The 18641-nt window shown below is 31.4% G+C and overlaps 1 protein-coding gene across 2 annotated transcripts in view; it reads right to left on the bottom strand.

Annotated features, from left to right (window-relative positions):
- The window catches only part of LOC139480858 (transient receptor potential cation channel subfamily M member-like 2), a 68154-nt gene that overhangs the window by 35312 nt on the left and 14201 nt on the right, over positions 1-18641 (bottom strand). The window contains exons 2-16 of one of the 2 annotated variants that reach the window (XM_071263778.1): positions 17832-17878; positions 16253-16339; positions 14408-14458; positions 13852-13884; positions 11896-11937; positions 11369-11416; positions 10789-10821; positions 8829-8870; positions 8168-8546; positions 7265-7380; positions 5630-5665; positions 4975-5010; positions 3863-3968; positions 2825-2972; positions 70-181 (exon numbers count right to left, since the gene is read on the bottom strand). In XM_071263778.1, the coding sequence (XP_071119879.1) occupies positions 70-181; positions 2825-2972; positions 3863-3968; positions 4975-5010; positions 5630-5665; positions 7265-7380; positions 8168-8546; positions 8829-8870; positions 10789-10821; positions 11369-11416; positions 11896-11937; positions 13852-13884; positions 14408-14458; positions 16253-16339; positions 17832-17846 (1284 nt within the window). In that variant the 5' untranslated portion in view covers positions 17847-17878. The remainder of the gene's footprint in view (positions 1-69; positions 182-2824; positions 2973-3862; positions 3969-4974; positions 5011-5629; positions 5666-7264; positions 7381-8167; positions 8547-8828; positions 8871-10788; positions 10822-11368; positions 11417-11895; positions 11938-13851; positions 13885-14407; positions 14459-16252; positions 16340-17831; positions 17879-18641) is intronic. The other variant, XM_071263779.1, reaches the window with a different exon arrangement.

The following is an 18641-nucleotide window of genomic DNA, read 5'->3' as shown; positions in this document are numbered from 1 at the left end:
TTATTTGTAATTCTGACTGTAATTTATTTTTCCAACCATTATGCTAAAATTTTTAAAGTTTTCAAATACCATCCAATCTCTTTTGACAATTCGATTGAGAATTTCTTCAACTTTTTCATACATGTCATCACTAAACCGTTTTGCAAACATTACTGGTAATTTCCTTTTCACTTTTGACATGCTAAAAATATACGTAAAGATTTTTGCAACAATTATCAAGTATCAAACAAGGCACTGATAAACTACTTACAATTTAACTTGTCTGGAAGAGTAAAACGAATTTCATAGTGAGTGATACACGAATATACATTAATGATCGGTATGATATTTTAAAGGATATAAATAAGAAAAACAAAGGAAACACACCATGTAATTCCGTATTACAATGATCCCTATTTAACCATTGATTTCACCATTTCCAAACTTCAATTATACAACTCGAACGTACTATTCATATGTAGATATTTGAATCCCTTGCGGTATATTTTTCATACATACATATACATTCTACATTGTCTAGTGATATAGATGAGGGTACATATATAGAAAAAAATATGAATAACTCCAACGCTTCTGGCCTTTGTTAGTCTTGTATGATTTTAGTTTTTTGTTTCTTTCAAATATTTAGGAGTTTAGTATGATCTCAATTATCACTGAACAAGTACATATTTTTGTTAAGGGGAAATCTGAAGCACACCTAAGGGTGCGAGATTTTCTTGCTGTATCGAAGACCAATTGGTGACCTTCGGCTATTTTTTGCCCTTTGATCGTGTCTTTTCTTGACACATTCCCATTTTCATTCTAAATTTGATTACAAATGTTATATAAAAAAGAAGATGTGGTATGATTGCCAATAAGACAACTATCCACAAAAGACCAAAATGACACAGACATTAACAACTATAGGTCACCGTACGGCCTTCAATAATGAGCAAAGCCCATACCTCATAGTCAGCTATAAAAGGCCCCGATAAGACAATGTAAAACAATTCAAACGAGAAAACTAACGGCCTTATTTATGTAAAAAAATGAACTAAAAACAAATATGTAACACATAAACAAACGACAACCACTGAATATACAGGCTCCTGACTTGGGACAGGCACATACATAAATAATGTGGCGGGGTTAAACATGTTGAAAAAGGCTTAACTCATCAGATGGACAAAAATATAAGTGGACGTGGCCGGGTACTTATACATCCCGACACAAAAAGACACAATGAATAGATTTGAGAGTACTCGCAGTTATCCGACAGCTAGTTCAAAGCCACTAACAACTAATAAAAAAATCATGCATCTAAGACTAAACTATCAATCCGTACACATCCAACATCCAATGGATTTAATGTAAAGACATCATAAACAGCCAGAGAAAAACATGACCTTGTGCAATGCCAAGTTACAGGTATCGACAGATTGTAGATCCATGAATATGTATATATATAACATACTAGTAAAATTCAGTTAGCTTTTTATCTACTGATAACAAAATCAATATTTATTCCAATAAAACCAATATCCAATGATCTTATTACGGTGTTGAATAGGTAACCTTTTAGAATAAGTTTTTTTAAAGGAGCGACAAGTTTACATGGATCATTTCTAAATTTCCGGGCACGGTTAACAACATTTCCGTAAAAATGAGGATGTGCTATCCCGTTTGAAATAAGTTTTCTACAGGTACATCCAAACTTCAAAACCAAATCTTTATATCTATGAAAAAATTTAGTAAAGGTTTTCAGTAATTTATGGTAACGATATCCCTGGTTTAATAATTTACCAGTTATACATAGGTTGCGTTCGTTAAAATCAAAAACGTCACAACAGACACGGGCATAGCGAACAAGTTGTGAAATATAAACACCGTAAGATGGTGCCAAAGGAACATCACCATCTAATGAATGTTTCATTTACTTAGCTTAAAATCAATATGCAAAAAAATCCCTAAAATTGGATAATATTTCATCAAAATTCACATAAAGGCATTACAATGTACCAAGATATAAAAAAAATGTGGTATGAGTGCGAATGAGACAACTCTCCATCCAAGTCATTTGTTAATCAAGTAAACCATTACAGGTTAAAACACGATTCCAACAAGGAGTCTTGACTCACACCGAACCGCAAGCTATGTACATTAAAATGTTTTTAATCTAAACGGCAACAATTGTATTTCTTTATTAGATACATTTGAACGGCACCTAATATGAAACGATGATTCACTCAGAATTATCAGATATCAATCACATTTTTGAGGATGTGATTTTGTCATGTAAAGACATTGTTGTAATTTGTTGTAACAATATCTTACGAAGAACTGTATCAAATGTAAAGACCAAACATATAAAAATGTAGATTGTGGCTTATTGATTGTCTACACGATATCTGTAGGCGCTATTTCTTTTTCATATTTTTTTTTTTTTTTTTTTTTGAATGATACAGATAACATCAATAATGTATGAGCTATGCTGTTGAGATCGATTGTGAATATATGTTTCTTACTAAAACAAATTTGAATTTTAGAAGACGACTTATTCAATGATTAAGAAATAATTTCTTCAAAAAACTAATAAAGAGATTTGAAGAGTTTGTAGTTTTATTTACGAATTGGAATTATCTTTCATTGGTACAATTCCTTTATAATGGACTCTTTCAACCATTTTGTTGTAGTCTAAAATTTCGTATGCACGCATATCTAACATGTCTTATCATTTCAATTATATCTTAAACTTTACATTCATATTAAACGTTGTACAAAATTAATACTTGTAAACTATTGAGAAGTGTTAATATTCGAGTAAAAACAAAACTAATAAACTTACTCTTTAAGACACAAGGCAATAAGATCAGCTGTTCCACCAGTGCCTTGAACAACTACAACCGATATGTTTTTGTAGATAGCTCTAATGACATGTTCGAGTACGTCTAATCCACCATTTATTACAAATAAAACAACCGGAACTCTAATTTCTAAAAAATTGAGGGTAATAAATAATAAAAAAGCCTCATAATATATGAAGCTGAATCATAAGTTCAGGTTACAAGAGCGCAATTATGTGTTTACATTTTGCCAGCACGTTTCTGTTTATCCAAAAATAGAATACAATGCATTATAGTGTATCCTGATTGAATGATACAGGGTAATATCATTTTTAATTCAAAGCTTATAAGATTTTTCAATGCCAACAATTAAATCCCTATTCTAGTGCAACATCGTTCGACCCTCTTTTGTAACTTTAATTTTTATTAAAAAAAGTCATCATTAATATTCATGACATGATTCATAATTGACGCAAGCGCAATCGCAGACAACATATTTCAATGTATCATGATTCTATATTTAATGACAGTTTCATAAAAATAAATATTTTTCATTATTCTATTTTTAGCTCCGACGTCATCTATTGATGATTTGATGGTTGCAATTGCTCCGCGTACACATCGCCAGTTAACTTAATTACGACCATCAAATCACCAATTTAAGCCGTTGGTACTTACAATTCAATACAGTTATCTCCAATTTTTTTTTAAAGATATGGAAAATATATTCATTGTTTTAACAAGATGACTTAAGAATTGATTTGCCTAGTTTAGTATTTAAAGACAAGAATAAGAAAGTTTAGTGTGATTGTCAATGAGACAGCTCTCGGTAAAAGACCAAATGACTTTCGGTTACAATACGACCTTTCACAATGAGCAAAACCAATACCACATAGCCAGCTATTAAAGTCGAAGATTACCAACAAAGTCATAGCAAATGTTCTCTCTATGAGTATGTAATAGCAGTAGATTTTGTGAATTCCTTAAACGTGTAATACTGTTCACTTGTCCTTGAATATCAAAACAAAGAACTAATATACCTTTGACAATCCCAGATGGTTTTATTAAATTTTCTTTTTCTCTCAAAGTTACATCTTCGAATTTAACTCTCCCCTCTGCATTGATGTAATTCTCTATTTCTAAAAGCTAAAAGAGGTATAACAATAATGTTTGTTGTGCAGTATTTGCTTTATTCTTTCATAACTTACTCCACTTTACCCCAACATAACGCCATCTGAAACATCTCTCAACACTTTCAAATGATTGTTTAGATATACATCAATTCATAAGCTATTTTCATTATGTACAATTTCGAAGTTTTTGTTTCATACATCGAGGAAAGTATTTTGACGATGTTGCATGTATATATTCCAACCAAACATATTAAACGTTAAGTCAGCTACTCCAGCTTTGTTCCCGTTATTTATACATCAGTTAGGTTATTTTAGAACTACTTGTTTTATATTAAAAAACAACAACATTTTGACTATGTACCTGGGCTAGTGTTATCTAAAAGGATTGTTTTTTTTTATAAGAATTACTGCTTACAATAAAGACGTATAAAGAATATGTATTGATCACGGAACCATGAAACTCTTGAAAGATAAAGGCATTCCGTTATGTTGGTCAAGTTTTTTCTGATTTAAAATACTTTCCTTGTATAACCTTATTTTATTTGTAACTGATCACTGTTCTTATGATTTTTATAATTTTGGACATCAGCCGAAAGAAACTCCGCCTAAAATGTAAAATGAGTATCAAATCAAACGTTTACTCTGCATGATAGTGGAGAGATTCATAGTGTTGCTTTCGTTTTTCAACCGTACTTGTAACTTCTAAAATAGTAAACTTCTCATTTTTATCTATCTGAGCGTCACTGATGAGTCATATGCAGACGAAACGCGCGTCTGGTGTAAATAGTTTTCAAAGGTACCAGGATTATAGTTCAATACGTAAGACGCGCGTTTCGTCTACATAAGACTCATCAGTGACCGTCAGGTAAAAATAGTTATAAGCCAAACATATACAAAGCTGAAGAGCATTGATGACCCAAAATTCTAAAAAGTTGTGCTAAATGGAGCTATGGTATGCCAAGCCAATTTTAATTTTCTGATCAATATGAGTATTTTTGTTGTTTACAATAGATGCTTACCTTCATTAAATCGATTTTATCATTGTTTGCTTTTGCCTACAACGATAAATAGAAACGATGACAATTTGTTACAACATACGCTTTAAAACGTCACCAACAAGACACGTTTGAATCTGCGTGTAATTCAATGTTTGAAAAAACCATGACTGAAATGAATTACAGGATAATAACAAAAAACTTGTCTTGAATAGAACAAAATGCAAAAGAAAATATAAATCGATCTTTACTCTTTTTATTCGATCGGTAACCTGTGTAATGGCAAACTAATGCAATGTGAAACCGAATTAGTGTTTAAAAAATTAGTATTTAGTACCGTGGTCGCAAGACTTTTCAAACACATGTTCAGTGCATACATGTATAATCCTAAAACCGCATCCGCATAGTATCAAATTAGTATGTCAGCTGTAATGGTTTAATATAAAAATACAAAAAAGAGATGGGATAACTTAGGAGTGAACTAAAATGAACCTACCATATATCATATAAAGAGTATGTAAACAAATAAAACATGCATATTAACATGATTAAATACGGTTGTTTGTCTGTTGATATCTGACTGAATAGATTATATGCTGACAGACAATTTGTTTCAAAATCAAGTAAAGGATTTTTGTTTCATAATCATGTTTCATTTTTTATTGTTTTAATTACTCACTGTAACCTTCCCTGAGCCTGCATTATTAACGTCTCTCTGTAATCATATAAATAATGAAAAGAATAGATGAAATGTATACAGACATATTATAGACTGTTGTTCATTTGATATTATCGTAGTACGTTTAATTGCACAACAATGTATTATAAAAATCCGCGAATTCACGGTATGACTTACAAAACAGCGACCATTCTGCAAATGATATTATCAGAAACACGTTGTTAGGTAAATCCAAAGTGGGAGGTGTGATACCTAATGCAGCAAAAAATTTAGATGTTTATAATGACATTTTTTTAATAGTTTGCCTTTGTCTATATAGTAATAGATTGGCCAATATATTTCTGCATTTGAAGCAAGTAATTTTAATGTTTGCCAATTCGAACAATCATTAAAGGCTTCACACAAAGAAAATAGTAGCAATATTGATAAGATTTACAGCAAACTTTTAGAAATTGATGGATTTCAAACGTCAAGTACCAACTAGTACACGCATATCTAGGATAGATGTATGTGATACAATAATGTATATTGACACTGCCTTAAAATTAACTTCCAAATTTCAAGCGTTTGATTTGAACCTATTATTGATAAACCTACAACAGCTGGGATAATGACTAAAACGGTATTAATATCATGGTTTAATATAAAAGCGTGTTCTACTTACAAATTTATACCTTCTTTTTGAATTTTTGACCGATATTCGTAGTCTCTATTTTTTATCAACTCACTGATACCATTTTTGTTTTAGATAAAAACAAGGTGTCAGTCTTAAAATTTGAAAAATCGAAAGGAAAACATTTTCCGTAAAATTTTTAGTTGATTAACAAACAAAAAGACACCAAACAATCATTGTTTCTATTCTTTAAGTTCCGTTGTTTTTAAACTATAAAGATATCAACTCCTTAATATGTTTAAGTTCCGTCGATTTCAAACTATTAGATAATCACAGTCCAGAAATAAACTTTGTATACGACAGAGGATCGAACTCCTTCAGGATTTACTTACAAACCAAAAAAAGTGGTAAGACTATCATACAAAGAATGGAAAGATGTAAATTAGAGGATTACATTATATTATGTGTTTTTAAGTTATCCATTTCTAAATAAAGTGATCCCAAACAGTGTATACAAAAATAGGTTGGAAAGGTATTCAAGTATGACAAAAATGGTAAATTATAATGGTTAATATAAACTTAATGAACTTCCAGATTTACGGATATATTTCCTTTTTTATGTATGTATACATGTATGTGCCCTTCTCGCTTTGAAATTATTCAACCACGGTTCTTATTCAATTCAATATGGTACCTTCACATTAATGAAGTAACAAGGACGTGAAGTGAATGTTTCCGCAAACCAATAAAAAAATATCCCATATTATTTCCAGTAGCTATTTTTAAGTCATATCGCATGATGTTTTTATTCCAAACTAGTTTTTTTTATTCATCTTTGGTTTGAGTAAAGCAAGACTAAATCCTATTGTTTTTGTTTCTTTATATTATTTTTTTCGTATTATGATCATACATTTTCATCTAGACTTTTTATAAAGATAGATGGTCAACGAAAATAGTTCAGTGTTTTTTTCGAGATAACTTGCATACTTTTGCTTTTGGTAGATATTTTGTGTTACACTTACTTTTATGTTGGAAGTGTATCCATACGTTAACTGTGGTAAACTTTCAATATGACAACTATCCTTGATGATTGTCGTTGCAATTTTAATATCCTGTTCCTTGTAAAGAAATCCACATCCTATGATAAAAAGGAATATTGTACATTTATGTTCCTTGTCATCAATATTATCAGGTAATGTTTTATTAAATGGCTGAAATCGTGTTTTATTGAATGTCACTTTGAAAACAATTTAAATAAATTTAGAATGATTTATTGTAATAGAGTTGAAACAAATAATGTGAATGTTGAGTTTTTATTTTGGTTTCTAATTGTATATAATTGATCAAAAGGACGATAACTGAGTTTGATGTTGATGTTGAGCATACATTTTAGTAGGTTTAATTTTTAGATGTAAAATCACAAAAAGTTCTAAACTTCGAGGAAAATTTAAAAAGGAAAGTCCCTAATCACATTGCAAAATCAAAAGCTACAACACATCAAACGAATGGATAACAACTGTCATATTCCTGACTTGGTACAAGCATTTTCTTATGTGAAAAATGGTGGATTAAACATGGTTTTATAGCTAGGTAAACCTCTCAATTTTATGACAGTCACATCAAATTCCATTATATTGACAACAATGCAGTTTTTGCAATGATACGGGTTATGTTCTTCTTACATATTTTATAATGGTATAAATTGAAACCCCTAAAGGGAGGGATTGTTCTTGATTTTCTTTTGAGAATGACATAATCTTTCAATTGAAAAGAATTAAACTCTTTGTTTTATTTCTGCGTTAATTGCTACGATACATAACCGCTTTTAATTTGGTCTACAAAACAACTGCAAAAAAGGCAAATAGGCCTTGGTTTGTACATAGAGATATATATTTGTTCATTGTTTTAAAAAAGAAATTATTTACTTCCTGCATATCTTGCAACATGAGTGAGTGCTTCCTTTAACAACATCTTGTGTTTCCATTTATACGTAGGAATTAACTCATTGTAAGCGCCAATCAATGATATCATAATTCTTGGTTCCCCTAATTTTCTGATATTATCCCATATTTCAAATGCATCTCTGATAGGCTTCTTTTGTGAAGGAAGATCCGGTTTAGTAGGTGGCTTTGATGATGAAGGTTCAGATGTTACAGGCGATGGTTGCTTTTGTGATGAGGGTTTAGATGGCACAGACGATGGTTGCTTTGGTGCTGAGGATTCAGATGGCACAGGCGGTGGTTGCTTTGGTGATGAAGGTTCAGATGGCACAGGCGATGGTTGCTTTTGAACGATCATTAGTTGCTAGTAAAGATAATAATCTTTGATGATTATTATTTGTAAATAAAAACAACAAAATACATTTGTTATGTCCGAACAGTATTCATCAATGCTAAAACCAAGCCATTCATATATTGACTATTTCATTATGTACAAACCAAAATTCAAGTATTTTATTCGCAACAAGCAACTATCCAGTTTCAATATTATTATCTCCTTTTGTAATTTGTTATAGTTTTTAAAGGTTTAAAAAAATTGTACACTGCATATATTTGCATCGTGAATGAATTGACATTAATTACTTACAGTCAGTTCAACTTGAGGTGGGATATCTATCCGTTCCTGCGTCTGAAAATAATTGTATGGCTAATTTGAGTTTCGTTTCAATCATACATTTCTTAAAAATCAACGTACCGTAATAACGATTCATAGAACAACCAATCTATACACACATGTACACATTTACATACATACATGTTTATACTAGTATATAATTTTTAGGTCTTGAATTCAGTGTATAATGATAGAAGTGCAATTTAAAGCTGAAATTTGTGAATATCCTATCATGATTTCCTTGATAAAGTATTGTTGCTCACTAGAACCTATTAAACTAAGAATATCAAATGGTGAGATTAAAATCATCCCTTCGGAAATTTTACTGACGCCATCACGAGTTTGTTAACCGTTATGGAATAACCGGTTTACAGATGATTCGAATATGTTCCTTATGTCCTTACAACCCCCTTCCCATTTTACGAATGTGATCAACCGAATAGATTATTTACCGGGTTTGTAATAACATGAGCAACATGCCGGGTGCCACATGTAGAGCAGAATCTACATACAATTCTGGAGCACCTGGTGGGGTTCGTGTTGCTAAGTCTTTAGTTTTCTTTATTGTGTCTTGTGTACTATTATTTGTCTGTTTGTCGTTTTCTTTTTTAGCCCTGGCGTTGTTAGTTTATTTTCTATCTATATAATTTACTGTGCAAATGGTATCTTTCGCCCTTATTTGTTTTCCGTTTCCACAGCGAGATTTGAATTTATGCTGGCTAGACACCGTTACCAACTATGCTGGCACGCTTTATATCACTAGCCATTCGATAAAGGACTTTCGGTGTTGAATTTTCCTCGGAATTCAGTTGTTTTGTGATTTTTCTTGGTTTCAGTATATCTTGTTCAACTGTAGATTAATTCGTATTGGTATGCATTTCAACGTCGTCATTATCTAGAGTTGTAGTAACACAGTGCGTTGTCATAATTCATTGTCGAAATTTTCATAAAGATTGCAAACCTGATCATTTTATTGAACACGTGATGATTGGGGTTGGCCGAAATGAAGCAAACATGAACAAGTTGTAAAATTATACATCATGTTTTTACGGATACAGGGTATTATATTTACTGGTTTCAAAAGTGAATAAAGTCACCAGGTCGCTACCAATGCTTTTTTCACTATAAACATAGTCTTATCGTAAGAATACAGACAACTTTAATGTTCCTTATAAAAAAAAAGCAAAAGTAGTATACCGCTGTTCAAAAATCGTAAATCTATGGACAAAAAACAAAATCGGGGAAACAAACTAAAACTGAGGGAAACGCATTAAATATAAGAGGAGAACAACGACACAACATTCAAATGTAACACACATAGCAATATAACATCAAAACCAAATACATGAATTTGGGATAGAAAAGTACCGTGACACGTCTTATAGTAATGTGAATTCACACTCAAATATAGGAGAAAACAAACGATACAACGAAAACACAACGTAAAAATGTTACATACACAGAAACGAACTATGATATAACAATGGTCATTTTCCTGACTTGGTACAGGACATTTTTAAAGAAAAAAATGGTGGGTTGAACCTGGTTTTGTGGCATGCCAAACCTCGCACTTTCATGGCATTGTTAAATATAACATTAAAATGACAACATAATAATACAGGACTTCAATACAAATAAATAGGAGAACGTATTAGGCAAAGAAAAACATGAATTATAGATAACAAAAGGCATCAGGTTTAAAATGTATACGAGGGATTTACAATACAAAATTGTTTTGCTGATTTTTTTTTTTAATTATGTAACACTTTGTCGTGTCCGGGAATTATAGGCTGACGCTGTGAAATTTGTTGATGTTGAAATCCGCAAGGTGACCTGTATTTGTCTAAATCGACGTCATTTGGATTAGGTTTGATAGTTGATACATGGTAGTAATTCCACATGTATGATTTATATGTGTCTTAACAATAAATACCTGAATAGATAAATTGAGTTGTGTTTCCTGAAACTAAAAACATTCACATAATTTAATATTACACATTGCCATTGCAAGAAGAATACAAATGCTAAAACAACAGATATGTTTACAATTATTTTAGGCTTTAAATATATGGTGATCTCTAGATCTCATAATGCTATTTTCGACCAACGTGCTATTCATCAAACTTTTTTTTACCTAATGTGGTCAATATAACTGGTGTCACAGGTAGTCCCTGAAATGTATTTCTGGTCATTTGTGTTAGCACTTAGTTTATAAGACATTTTGTCTTGCTCAATATTAAATTGTGTATTTGTTTGATTTGTTTTATCTTTTCTTTCTGTCTCTCTTGTCCTAAATCCATTCCTTTTTTTTTTGACATATGTTTCCGCCTGAAATATTTTTTAGATATTTTCATTACTATATTTTAAAAAACAGCAACAAAAATCTACGTTAACGCTTAAAGTTCCAGTTACATATGTGCAGTATGATAGTTTTATCTCGCAAGCAGCAATGTTTATATTTCATCATGAAACCTCATAAAGTAGAAAGACAATTTCATACAAAATATTGATACCTTTGGTGAATCAAAACAAACTTGGACTGCCTTTGATTTCTTCTTTTTCTATAACAAAAATTATAAAAATCGTGTTTTCATAATCCTTGCTAAAAAAATATATTTATAAGTATTGAATATTTGTTTTTGTTACTTCATAGGGTTGTAAAAGCGTTGACCGTGCGCACATAGCCTCCGCGCTTCATACAACATGTACTTTCGTCAACGCTTTTACACCCCAAATGAAGTAACAAAAGAAGCATTCAATTCTTAAATACAGTACAAATTATTAGCATTCCTACTTGTTATGATCAAGAATTGATAACTTTGCTCAGTGTGAGTGTTTCATCAATGCTAAAACCAAGCCATTCATATATTGACAATTTCATTATGTACAAACCAAAATTAAAGTATTTTATTCGCAACAAGCAACTATCCAGTTTCAATATTGTTATCTTCTTTTGTAATTTGTTATAGTTTTTAAAGGTTTAAAAAAATTGTTCACTGCATATATTTGCATCGTGAATGAATTGACATTAATTACTTACAGTCAGTTCAGCTTGAGGTGGGATATCTATCCCTTCCTGGTTCTGAAAATAATTGTATGGCAAATATGAGTTTCGTTTCAATCATACATTTCTTAAAAATCAACGTACCGTTAAAACTCTTGATAGAACAATCAATCTATACACACATGTACACATTTACATACATACATGTTTATACTAGTATATAATTTTAGGTCTTGAATTCAGTGTATAATGATAGAAGTGCAATTTAAAGCTGAAATTTGTTATATCCTATCATGATTTCCTTGATAAAGTATTGCTGCTCACTACAACCTATTAAACTAAGAATATCAAATGGTGAGATTAAAATCATCCCTTCGGAAAGTTTACTGACGCCATTACGAGTTTGTTAACCGTTATGGAATGACCGTTTTACAGATGATTCGAATATGTTCCTTATGTCCTTACAACCCCCTTCCCATTTTACGAATGTGATCAAAAAATAGATTGTTTCCCGGGTTTGTAATAACATGAGCAACATGACGGGTGCCACATGTAGAGCAGAATCTACATACCATTCTGGAGCACCTGGTGGGGTTCGTGTTGCTAAGTCTTTAGTTTTCTTTATTGTGTCTTGTGTACTATTATTTGTCTGTTTGTCGTTGTCTTTTTTAGCCCTGGCGTTGTTAGTTTATTTTCGATCTATATAATTGACTGTGCAAATGGTATCTTTCGCCCTTATTTGTTTTCCGTTTCCACAGCGAGATTTGAATTTATGCTGGCTAGACACCGTTACCAACTATGCTGGCACGCTTTATATCACTAGCCATTCGATAAAGGACTTTCGGTGTTGAATTTTCCTCGGAATTCAGTTGTTTTGTGATTTTTCTTGTTTTCAGTATATCTTGTTCAACTGTAGATTAATTCGTATTGGTATGCATTTCAACGTCGTCATTATCTAGAGTTGTAGTAACACAGTGCGTTGTCATAATTCATTGTCGAAATTTTCATAAAGATTGCAAACCTGATCATTTTATTGAACACGTGATGATTGGGGTTGGCCGAAATGAAGCAAACACAAACAAGTTGTAAAATTATATATCATGTTTTTACGGATACAGGGTATTATATTTACTGGTTTCAAAAGTGAATAAAGTCACCAGGTCGCTACCAATGCTTTTTTCACTATAAACATAGTCTTATCGTAAGAATACAGACAACTTTAATGTTCCTTATAAAAAAAAAGCAAAAGTAGTATACCGCTGTTCAAAAATCGTAAATCTATGGACAAAAAACAAAATCGGGGAAACAAACTAAAACTGATGGAAACGCATTAAATATAAGAGGAGAACAACGACACAACATTCAAATGTAACACACATAGCAATATAACATCAAAACCAAATACATGAATTTGGGATAGAAAAGTACCGTGACACGTCTTATAGTAATGTGAATTCACACTCAAATATAGGAGAAAACAAACGATACAACGAAAACACAACGTAAAAATGTTACATACACAGAAACGAACTATGATATAACAATGGCCATTTTCCTGACTTGGTACAGGACATTTTTAAAGAAAAAAATGGTGGGTTGGACCTGGTTTTGTGGCATGCCAAACCTCGCACTTTCATGGCATTGTTAAATATAACATTAAAATGACAACATAATAATACAGGACTTCAATACAAATAAATAGGAGAACGTATTAGGCAAAGAAAAACATGAATTATAGATAACAAAAGGCATCAGGTTTAAAATGTATACGAGGGATTTACAATACAAAATTGTTTTGCTGATTTTTTTTTTAATTATGTAACACTTTGTCGTGTCCGGGAATTATAGGCTGACGCTGTGAAATTTGTTGATGTTGAAATCCGCAAGGTGACCTGTATTTGTCTAAATCGACGTCATTTGGATTAGGTTTGATAGTTGATACATGGTAGTAATCCCACATGTATGATTTATATGTGTCTTAACAATAAATACCTGAATAGATAAATTGAGTTGTGTTTCCTGAAACTAAAAACATTCACATAATTTAATATTACACATTGCCATTGCAAGAAGAATACAAATGCTAAAACAACAGATATGTTTACAATTATTTTAAGCTTGAAATATATGGTGATCTCTAGATCTCATAATGCTATTTTCGACCAACGTGCTATTCATCAAACGTTTTTTTACCTAATGTGGTCACTATAACTGGTGTCACAGGTAGTCCCTGAAATGTATTTCTGGTAATTTGTGTTAGCACTTAGTTTATAAGACATTTTGTCTTGCTCAATATTAAATTGTGTAGTTCTTTGATTTGTTTTATCTTTTCTCTCTGTCTCTCTTGTCCTAAATCCATTCCTTTTTTTTTGACATATTTTTCCGCCTGAAATATTTTTTCGATATTTTCATTACTAATCTACGTTAACGCTTAAAGTTCCAGTTACATATGTGCAGTATGATAGTTTTATCTCGCAAGCAGCAATGGTTATATTTCATCATGAAACCTCATAAAGTAGAAAGACAATTTCATACAAAATATTGATACCTTTGGTGAATCAAAACAAACTTGGACTGCCTTTGATTTCTTCTTCTTTTTCTATAAAAAAAATTATAAAAATCGTGTTTTAATAATCCTTGCTAAAAAAAAATATTTATAAGTATTGAATACTTGTTTTTGTTACTTCATAGGGTTGTGAAAGCGTTGACCGTGCGCACATAGCCTCCGCGCTTAATACAACATGTACTTTCGTCAACGCTTTTACACCCCAAATGAAGTAACAAAAGAAGCATTCAATTCTAGAATACAGTACAAATGATTAGCATTCCTACTTGTTATGATCAAGAATTGATAACTTTGCTCAGTGTGAGTGTTTTTTTTTTAGTAATGCCAGATTTTATTACGGGTTTTTTCTTGTTTTGGACTACAAAAGTCAAAAGTGATGTCGGGTCCTTCTTCCTATTTTGAAAATTTTAATATATAAACACGTTTTATGGGTTTGCAAAATCTTGGATTCATAAATATGCCGGAGCTATTATAGTTATTTAATGGATAAGATTAATATATTGGTTTGCAATTTTTTGTAAACAATTTACTGTTTTCTGATAAAATTGATCGTAAATAGAAAACATGAAACATTTGAGAGTCCTCAACTTGCATCGATTGTGATTTTAATTTTATTTCTTTTTGTTGAGCCTATTTGTACACAATTTTCACGTTGGTAGCTTGTATAAAGAAAATTATACTCCGGAGTCAAAACTCGTAACTTGAAAAAGGTCTAATTGCATATTAGAATGCACTAATTGCCGGATATTTATCATACAAAAACATGATTTACTTAGAAACAATTTATTTAAAATATGCATGACCTTCTAAGGTGTTCCTTCTGACCGGGCACAAAATGATATATTCTGGTAAAAAAACGTTACACCGAAGAATAACTATGAACACGGGTTTGATAACTGAATTTTTATCAATACAATAGTTATCAAAGGTACCAGGATTATAATTTAGTATGCCAGACGCGCGTTTCGTCTACATGAGACTCATCAGTGACGCTCATATCAAAATATTTATAAAGCCAAACAAGAACAAAGTTGAAAAACATTGAGGATCCAAAATTCCAAAAAGTTGTGCCAAATACGACTAAGGTAATATATGCCTTGGATAAGAAAATCCTTAGTTTTTCGAAAAATTCAAAGTTTTGTAAGCAGGAAATTTATAAAAATGACCAAATTATTGATACTCATGTCAACACCCAAGTGTTGACTACTAGGCTGATGATACCCTCGGGGACGAAACTTCCACCAGCAGTGGCATCGACCCAGTGGTGTAAATAGTTATCAAGGTATACGTACCAGGATTATAATTTAGTACGCCAGACGCGCGTTTCGTCTTCATTAGACTCATCAGTGACGCTCATATCAAAATATTTATAAAGCCAAACAAGAACAAAGTTGAAAAGCATTGAGGGTCCAAAATTCCAAAAAGCTGTACCAAATACGGTTAAGGTAATCTATGCCAGGGATAAGAAAATCCTTAGTTTTTTCGAAAAATTCAAAGATTTGTGAACAGGATTTTATAAAAATGACCACCATATTGATATTCATTTCAACACCGAAGTGTTGACTACTGGGCTAATGATACCCTCGGGGACGAAACGTCCACCAGCAGTGGCATCGAGCCAGTTGTGTAACAATACGAATTTTATTGATCATTACATATGGTAATTAGTTAATTGCGAGTAAAAAATGTTTTTTTGTAACGCAGCATATTCTAAAAATGTTTCTTAGATGAAGTTTTGCTCTGCCATCTTCTGATACAAATATATTAAATTGTTTGTAACGAGATGAATGTAAGTACAATGAATGTAACTAGCATACAGATACTTACATATACTTCATTATTGTAAACTTTCCTATGATCAAATCCAGGTGTATGGTTAGGAAAGTATTTGGAAAACATTAAAGACTTGGAACTCTGTAACAAAATACAACTGTGTTAACGCATTCAGACTTTTCCTTGCAATAATGTTTTTTTAACTTGAACTTTGTAAACCAACAGATATCAATAAAAGCATAAAATCTGTAAATGTGTTCAGCATTATCAATTTCTTGTACGAAAGTAGTTAATATTTGTCTATTAAAATTTTTTTCCAGTAGCAATGTGAACAACTGCGAGACAGATTGAATTCGATGAGCGTAACTACATGTATGTATATAATCCCGCCTCATGATTTTATCGTTGTGTTGAAGACCTAATGGTAGCCTTCGTTTTCCCGCCCTTTGTTCAGGTTGTTGTCTCTTTGACTCATTCCCCGTTTCCATTCTCAAATTCATAATTTAACTTATACCACAGAACTTTGTATGGAATGTTTGTATTTGAATTTAAAATTTCCTTGTGAAACATACCGGATTTGACTCTAATGAAGCAGAATCTGCATTCCCTTACAGGAGACATTCTATCCAACCTATAATTTTTGTTGCTGGTTTCTTTAATAGGTGACGCAAATGCGCGTAATTTGTCTTCCTAGATTTTTTGTTGTGTTTCGTAAACTTTGTTTTCCGATGGTTATGGTTTTATTTTTGCCGGAACGTTGTCAGTTTTTATTAAACTTGTCAGTTTTTAATGTCCTTTTGTTCATTTATGTTCTATCCTATTTTCATCTCTATAATTCGATTTTTCTATTTTGTTTCGCATCTACATTTAGAAACACGGCAACACTAAATTAACAATTGAAATTTGGAGACTATCAGCAGATGTTCATACAAATGTAAGTGACACAATAACTAGCACATGCTAAACATATACTTGGTAGAAGTATGGTGATATCCAAAGAGGCAAGTATGACACAGGAAATAATATGTGATTGTGAAATAATAACATAAACATTACTGCATAGCGATTCTATTATGATTGGATATGACATTAAAGGAAAAAGTACGAAATCGTCAGGAAAACATTTAGTTTCAAAATTTAAGAATATTTCTGAAAATTATTAGTTATTATTGGAACGCGTTTGTCCTTGATATTTTGAATTACAAGGTTGAATAATATCAAATCGTGTCGAGACAATTAAAAATTTTAAATTACACAAGAAACTAAAATTAAACATCATACAAGACTAACAAATGCCTGAGGCTCCTGACATCGGACAGGCGGAAAATTGCGGCGATGTTAAACATGTTTTTTGAGATCTCAACCCTCCCCCTATACCTCTAGCCAATGCATAAAAAACAAACGTACAACACTACGCCCAGTAAAACTCAGTTTAACAGAAGTCTGAGTCCGATTTAAGAATAAGTAACAAAATATAATGTAGGTTTACAGCGTTTACCGGAATTTATGTTAAAAAAAACTTTTCATTTATATTTGACACATTAGTCATGTGTATTCTATAGCAGCCATACATTTACAAAACATAATATTTATATATAAACTTGAATCACAAAGATATAAAATTTTCACTTACCCCAATTGAAGTCATCTTCGTCAAATTTTCATTTTTTCCAACAAAATCTATATAAGATTAAACAAAAAAAAAGATTCGTATATGTATTTTTTATCTTGTAAACCCGTATGGAAGTCAAAACGTATTGCATGATACCGTAATGCTCAATATTTATGTTGACGGATTTGAAAAGAAAACATGGGAATAAATACTGCAAATCTTCGAATTGTTTCCTGTCTTATAGTTCCAACTTTTACAATTTCGATTTTTAATTCTAATCGAACTGTTTAAGTGGCAAATTTTAAATATAATTTGTGCACGAAGCATGTATAATGGTTGAATAATTGAAAAGCTTTAAACTTTATCGGTTCGTGCGGCAAACTTATTAGTAAACCACGTGCAAGGACCAGACAATTATCTATAATTGTATATCAATGACTGTTTTATATCTGTTTTTCAATTATATTTCATCAAAAACGTTTAATTAACCTTGTATGGTTAGCTTAAATAAATTGGATAGAGTACTTAAATGTTGACCTTCTTTGGCCATATACTTACAAGTATATCACAAAATGTTTAATGTCCATGCTGACTATGCATTTTTGAAAGCAAATTTGATATTGCGGCATTTCATACAGTATGCATATACATGTACATGTTGCACAATATTCTATAATTCAAACGTGAACCAATTAATTTTATTTAGAAATTTGAAAATTTAGGTATTGGGATGACACCCACATATAAAATTATAGTGGTTAACAAAACATGCATTAACAAATTAATTAATTCTTTCTGATTATATTCTTTTTAACATTAAAAATCACATAG

This window comes from Mytilus edulis, chromosome 7, assembly GCF_963676685.1.
Source record: "Mytilus edulis chromosome 7, xbMytEdul2.2, whole genome shotgun sequence".
Taxonomy (NCBI): domain Eukaryota; kingdom Metazoa; phylum Mollusca; class Bivalvia; order Mytilida; family Mytilidae; genus Mytilus; species Mytilus edulis.
Note: the sequence above shows the minus strand (reverse complement) of the source record. Positions and strands in the feature narration are given on the sequence as shown.